General features: G+C 48.0%; 1 protein-coding gene across 1 annotated transcript in view; it reads left to right on the top strand.

Annotated features, from left to right (window-relative positions):
* Positions 1–510: 510 nt before the first annotated feature.
* The window catches only part of Ube2l3 (ubiquitin conjugating enzyme E2 L3), a 57,469-nt gene continuing 50,542 nt past the window's right edge, over positions 511–7,437 (top strand). Inside the window, exon 1 of the mRNA XM_048343399.1 lies at positions 511–591. Within this exon, the coding sequence (XP_048199356.1) occupies positions 565–591 (27 nt within the window). The 5' untranslated portion in view covers positions 511–564. The remainder of the gene's footprint in view (positions 592–7,437) is intronic.

Raw genomic sequence — 7,437 nt, 5'->3', positions numbered from 1 at the left:
TAACACTTGCTCTCTCCCAGTTATTTATTTATTTAGCCGGCTGTGGGGCTTGAACTCAGGACCTGGGCGCTATCCCTGAGCTGTTTCACTCAAGGCTAGCACTTTGAGTCACGGCGCCACCACTCTCAGTCTTCTGGTGGTTCATCGGAGACAAGGGTCTCACGAACTCGTCTTCCCAGGCTGGTATCTCAGAGCGATCTTTGTATCTCAAGCCTCCTGAGTAGCTAGGATAACAGGCCTTGAGTCACCGGTGCGGTGCCGGGCCAGTTATTCAATTATTTCGTGAAAATTAAATTTCACAGTGCACCTACTGTGTGCCGGCTATTGTAATGGCCATCGGATTACATACTCCACAAAGGCTGGGTTTTCATCCACGTGGTTTACCAGAGTCCGGAGCACACTTCTCCGGCGCGGTGGCGGCACACAGTAGGTGCTTCGCCCTTACTGGACGCCCCGCCCCGCCCCGCCAGCCCCTCCCCCGCCCCTCCCCTCCAGGAAGTGCGGGGGCTCAGCCGCCGGGCCCGCCGCAATGCATTCTGGGAAAGCAGCAGCACCAGATTCAAGATGGCGGCCAGCAGGAGGCTGATGAAGGTAAAAGCCATTCTCCGGCGCCGGACAGGCGGGGGGCGCCGTTCCTCGCCGGGAGTCCTCACGGCTGGCTGGGGCTTCTCCGAGCGCCGCCATCCGGCTTCCTTTTCTGTGTGGCCCCGCCATGTCGCCAGGCAGCGTGCGGGTTCGGGGAACTAACGGGGCCGCCTAGGCCTCAACCTGGGCGGGAGCGCCAGGCCTCGCTGGGAACGGCCGCTGGCCCCTTCCCCCAGCCCGGGGCATCCACACCGCGCTCCTCCCACAACCCAGTCGTGTGTCCCCCGTCGCGGCGACTGCGGCCTGGGCCAGGGACGTCGTTGATGTGGGGTTCGGCCGGGAGGTCCCTAACCGGGCACCAGCGAAGAAGGCCCGAGCGCCGGAGCCCCGGCCGAGAGCCCGCGCCGCGGAGACGCCCCGCCCTGGGCCACGGCCGTCGGACTGGGAACCCCGTTCGGCCGGCCCGCAACCTGTGCGGCGGGAGACTTGGGAGGCCGGAGCTGGGGAAGTAAGGAGGAGGGAGGGTGGCTAAAGTTAGGTCAGTTTGTTTGGTGAGTTGTTTGAAATTGTGGTGGCTTCTAGCAAACTGTCGCTTTGGCTGTAGAGTCACACAGCGGGCAAGTTCCAACTCCAGGAAGGCGTGGGGTCGACCTCCAATCGTGGCTTGGTTCTCCTTGGTCTCCCTCCTTGGCCACCACTTAGTCATCCCGATTTCCTTTCCCTGATGAAGCAAAGTGACATTTTGGGGGTGGGGTGGGGTGAGGGTGGGGGTGGAGATTGTTTTCTGTTGTTCGTATCAAAACAAGCCAAAGTTTATAAAAATAACTTTGTAAACGTACTTTGGATCTTGAATACAGCAGGGTGCCTTTTGGCTAATTGGCTCCTTTGATGAGGAACACAGGTGCAAACTTGATTTAGTTCTTCATTTGCCGACGTCCTGGGGAGTTGTCTCGAGGACGTCGAGTTGGCTGCTCGATAGTGCCGCCGAGCTGCCACCGGGCTGAAAATACAAAAGGCCCGTGAGTTGGTTCTGGAGGGCACCTGAAGGGCTGGATTCCTACTGGATACTGAAAGGAGCAGTTCTTGGTAGAACTAGACATTGAGCTAGTCACAGCCTGTAGGCTTTCCTTCCCTGGGATAATTTCCTTCCTTTTATTCACTAAGGGAAAGAGCAGACATTTAACTTTATAGAACCAGAGTGGAAGTGAGCACAAAAGAACAATCAGTAGACCCTAGGCTTCTCATCGTGATGCCAGTGACATCACCCCACCATTTACCTACTTGAGAACTGCTAATAACATTGCTCTACTCCACAAATGGTGTCATTCATCAAGTCTGTGGATTTGACTTCAGGAAGATTTTATGCTTGCATCCTTTGCTTTATAATGTTACAGAAATTTTTTGAATCCATATACCCCTTCTCCCTCACTCAGATGCCCTTTTGTTTTGTTTTCTGCCAGTCCTGGGGCTTGGACTCAGGGCCTGAGCATTGTCCCTGGCTTCTTTTTGCTTAAGGCTAGCACTCTTGCCACTTGAGCCACAGTGCCACTTCTGGCCTTTTCTATATATGTGGTGCTGAGGAGTCGAACCCAGGGCTTCATGCATATGAGGCAAGTACTCTTGCCATATTCCCAGCCCCTCAAATGCCCTCTTGTAAGAACACTCTTTCCAACTCCCCTTTGTAGACACAAGTTCTTTTTCTAAAGCAAACATGTAATTGTTTTGTTTTGGGGTTTTGTTTTGTTTTTGGCTTGAATTCAGGATATGGGTGCTGCCTTCCCTCTGCTTTTTTGCTCAAGTGCTCCAACACTTTGAGCCACTGCTCCACTTGTGGTTTTCTGGTGGTTAATTGGAGGTAAGAGTCTCTCAGACTTCCTGCCCAGGCTGGCTTTGAACAGTGATCCTCAGATCTCAGCCTCCTGAGTAACTAGGATTACAGACGTGAGCCACCAGCAGCACCTGCCTACCTCTGTGGTTTTATTGTTTGCAGTAATCCTAAACACTGTGTGTCATGGAAGACCTTTCTTAGGCTGAAAAGCATTCTGTACAGCTTCAGGTCCCATCCTTTATTTAGTTTCTCACTATTTTTAACACCTAATTGCAGTCTTTACCATTTTTCCACCTTTTATTTGTCCAGTTCTGTGCTTCATATTCTTGATCAGGTGTAGTTCTCCCTTTGAAGTCCATCTTGTAGATGAGAAAAGGGATTGCAGAGATTTATTGGTTTGCCTCAAGGTACCCAGCAAAGGAGAGTGTAAGGTGTGATTGAGATAGATTTCAAACAAAGCTTTCTAAAATGGTATTTACTTGCTATGTGCTCTCTCTTTGCACATGCTCTTTGCTCTACCTGAAAAATGCTAGCTTTTCCATTCTTATCCCTACTAGGGAAGTCTTAGATTCAATTTTAGTACCACCTACTTTGTGAACCCACCATCTGCCCCTCAAAATGAGTTGCTTCCTTCTTTGTGTGATTATAACACTTTGTTTCTTTTTGAGCATTTATTTGATTTACATTATCTACTTACCTATAGGAGATTCCAAAATCATGAAAGGCAGGGATCTTGTCCCTTGTTCTTATTTATTCGGGGATCTCTATAATTTAGGCTTTCAGGGGTAGAGGGATAGGATGAGAAGTTAAGTTTTTTTTTTGTTTTTTGTTTTTTGTTTTGCCAGTTTTGGGGCTTGAACTCTCAGCCAGGGTGCTGTCCTCAGGCTCCTTTTGCTCACGGCTAGGGCTCTACCGCTTTGAGCCACAGCGCCATTTCCTGTTTTCTGGTGGTTAATTGGAGATAATAGTCTCACAGGACTTTCCTGCCCAGGCTGGTTTTGAACCATGATCCTCAAATCTCAGGCTCTTGTGTTGCTAGTATTACAAGCATGAGCCACTAGTGCCCAGCAGAAATTTCTTTAAATTCAGTAGTGTAATTCTGACTATGTTACTGGTCGTTACTGTCTCTGAGGGTCTTTGTAAACCTGACTAGTTAAAAAAGTCAAGAAATAAAACTGATGCAAGTTGATAAATTGATCTTGTGGGGTGAAAATAAAAGATTTTCTTTTTTTTCTATTTTGTTCATGTGGGGCTTGCTTGGGCTTGCTTGGCTTGCTGGGCTGGTGCTCTACCACTTGATGGATACCTGCAGCATGACTTTTTTGCTGATTATTTTGGAAATGGAGTCTCTTTAAGACTTCTTTCCATGCTGCTCTTGAACCTTGATCCTATGGATCTCAGCATCTTCAGTAGCTAGGATTATAGATGTGAGACTCCCATGCCTAGTAAAAAAGGAATTTTATTTTTTATTGTTATAAAGATGATGTACAGAGTGTTACTGTTACATAAATCAGGTAAAGAGTACATTTCTTTTTGGACAATGTCACTCCTTCCCTTGCTTTCTCCCAGTAAAAAAGGAATTGTCACTGGGTGCTGGTCGCGCATGCCTGTAATACTAGCTACTCAGGAAGCTGAGATCTGAGGATCACGATTCAAAGCCAGCCCGGCTTTGGAACTCTTATCTCCAATAACTACCAGAAAACCAGAAGTATGGCTCTGGCTAGCTTTGAGCAAAAGAGTTAAGGGACAGTGCCCAAGCCCCAAATTCAAGTTCCACAACTGACGAAAAGACAAGTAATTATCATTGGCTGAAAATTAGGAGTACAGTGGTGCTACAGGCAGAACAAACATATATGTCAAATCAAATTAATTACAACTCAAAAAAATCTTTTCCAGGACATTTGTTAGGAAAAGTTTCTCTGTAACAGTACAAGTAATACATAATATTAAAAGTGCTTTAATCTGGGGCTGGGATTATGGCCTATTAGTAGAGTGCTTGCCTTGCATACATGAAACCCTGGGTTCAGTTCCTCAGCACCACATATGTAGAAAAAGCCAGAAGTGGTGCTGTGGCTCAGGTGGCTGAGTGCTAGCCTTGAGCGAAAAGAAGCCAGGGACAGTGATCAGGCCCTGAGTTCAAGCCCCAGGACTGGCAAAAACAAAACAAACAAAAGTGCTTTGATCTTACCTGATTGAGAAGTTATTTCAGGTAAAGTGCTCTAAGATGATCTAAAATGAAAGTTTTTTTGTTTTGTTTTGTTTTTAGGGTAAAATATTAACTTTCGTCTTCTGGCTTTTTCTGTTTATGTGGTGATGAGGACTAGAACCCAGGGCTTTATGTATGCGAGGCAAGCATTCTACCACTAGGCCATCTTCCCAGCCCCAAGATTAACTTTCATTACAGACCAGTTTTTATGAATTACAATGTTAATAAAATATTAACTACATTTTATATACAAGCAGCTAGTTCAGCATTGATGACAACACCACCTAGATTGTAGCCATTGCTTCAGTGGTCAGGGAAGTAGCTACAAAACCAAAAGCAAAACCTCTGTGTGTAGTTAAGGGAAATTGATAGCCAACTGATTTTTTTTTTTTTTTTTTGCCAGTCCTGAAGCTTGAAAACTCAGTGTCTAGGCATTGCCCCTGAGCTTGTTTTGCTCAAGGCTAGCTCTCTACCACTTGGGTCACAGCGCCACTTCTGGCCTTTTCTGTTTATGTGGTACTGAGGAATAGAACCCAGGGCTTCATTCATTCTACCACTAAGCCACATTCCCATTCCTGATCATTTCTTAGTAGCCTCATACTACACACATCTCCCTTAAGGCCTCTCTCATTGAGTTGCTTCCAAGAAGGGCTTTTCTAAGAGGGGAAATTTGTGGGTTTAGAGAGAGGGAGGTAACATTTCATTAGTTATTAGGGCATAGTTATTGAGAGAAAGAATTGAGCACCATCTTAATGCTACTTAAATGTTCACTCAGAAATGCTCATTGGTACACTTGTCTCAGTACATGAACACATGGAGTAGGAAGAATAGTTAAGTAAGAATTTGTTCTTTGGTGGGCTGGGAATGTGGCTTAGTGGTAGAGTGCTTGCCTAGCATGCAGGAAGCCTTGGGTTCGATTCCTCAGCACCATATATATAGAAAAAGCCAGAAGTGATGCTGTGGCTCAAGTGGTAGAGTGCTAGCCTTGTGCAAAAGCTAGGCCCTGAGTTCAAGCCCTAGGACTGGCAAAAAAAAAAAAGAAAGAAAGAAAACTTGTTCTTTGGAAATTTTTGAACTAAGGGATGAACTAGTTTGTTCTTGAGTATAGGTTTATGTTTTCCTAGATTGGGTAATTAACCATAGAGCACTTAAATATGTTTGCTGGATGTGTTAGGAGGTAAGGGGAGAGCTGGGAGTTGTACAGATCTATAGTCTCAACTACCTGGAAGACTGGGTTAGGAAGATTGCTTGGGCCTAGAAGTTCAAGGCTAACCTGGATCCCATATCAACAAAAATGCTGGGTACCAGTGGCTCATTCCTGTGATCCTAAACTACTCAGAAGGCTGGATCTGAGGATTGCAGCTCAAAGCCAGCTGATGCAACAAAGCTCATGAGACTTATCTTCAGTTAACCATCAAAAAGCTGAAAGTAGAACTGTGCTAAAATGGTAGATTGCCAGCCTTGAGCCAAAATTTAAGGGAACTGGGTGCTGGTGGCTTAGGCCTGTAATCCTACCTATTCAGGGGCTAAGATCTTAGGATCGAGGTTCAAAGCCATCCCTGGCAGGAAAGTTTGTGTAACTCTTAATCCCCAATTAACCAAAAAGCTAGAAGTAGAGCTGGCTTAAAATTTAGGGATGGCATGTACACATACACATGCTCACATGTGGGCATGCTCGCACATACACACATACACATAAAATCCACAGTGTTAGAAATTGAAACCATTTCCTTGTGCATGCTAGGTTAGTACTCTGACCTGACATTGGGCTGCAGTCTCCCATCTCTTCTTCCTTCCTCCTCCTCCTCCTCCTCCCCCTTCTTCCTCTTTTTCTTTCTCCTCCTGTTCCTCCTCTCCTTTCTCCTCAAAAAAAATTTTTTTTTGGCCAGTCCTGGGCTTAGACTCAGGGCCTGAGCACTGTCCCTGGCTTCTTTTTGCTCAAGGCTAGCACTCTACCACTTGAGCCACAGCACCACTTCTGGCTTTTTCTATATATATATATGGTGCTGAGGAATTGAACCCAGGGCTTCCCTTATGCAAGGCAAGCACTCTACTACTAAGCCATATTCCCAGCCTCCTCCTCCTCCTCCTCCTCCTCCTCCTCCTCCTCCTCCTCCTCCTCCTCCTCCTCCTCCTCCCTCCTCCCTCCTCCCTCCTCCCGCCTCCCTCCTCCTCCCACTCCTCCTCCTCCCCCCCTCCTCCTCCCTCTCCCCCCTCCTCCTCCCTCTCTCCCCCCTCCTCCTCCCTCTCCCCCCTCCTCCTCCCTCTCCCCCCTCCTCCTCCCTCTCCCCCCCCCCCCCCCCGTCAGTTGTGGGACTTGAACTCGGCCTGGGCACGGTCCCTGAGCTTTCTGCTCAAGACTAGCATTCAAATCACTTTGAGCCATAGCGCCACTTCCAGTTTTTGAGTGGTTCATTGGAAATAAGAGTTTCACAGACTTTCTTGTCTAGGCTGCTTTCAACTGTGATCTTCCGCTTCAGCCTCCAGAGTACTGGATGCACTACCTTGCCTGGGCTCTGGTCTCCCTCTCCCTCTCCCTCTCCCTCTCCCTCTCCCTCTCCCTCTCCCTCTCCCTCTCCCTCTCCCTCTCCCTCTCCCTCTCCCTCTCCCTCTCCCACTCCTCTCCCCTCCCTCCCCTCCCCCTTCCCTTCCCCTCCTTCCCCCTCCCTCTCCCCCTCCCTTCCCTCTCCCCCCTCCCCTCCCTCCTCCTCCCTCCCTCTCTCTCTCTCTTTTTTTTTTTTTTGGCCAGTCCTGGGCCTTGGACTCAGGGCCTGAGCACCATCCCTGGCTTCTTCCCGCTCAAGGCTGGCACTCTGCC

Source organism: Perognathus longimembris, chromosome 3 (genome assembly GCF_023159225.1).
Source record: "Perognathus longimembris pacificus isolate PPM17 chromosome 3, ASM2315922v1, whole genome shotgun sequence".
Classification (NCBI taxonomy): Eukaryota; Metazoa; Chordata; class Mammalia; order Rodentia; family Heteromyidae; genus Perognathus; species Perognathus longimembris.
The sequence above is the reverse complement of the archived record's forward strand: the minus strand, read 5'-3'. Positions and strand labels throughout refer to the sequence as shown.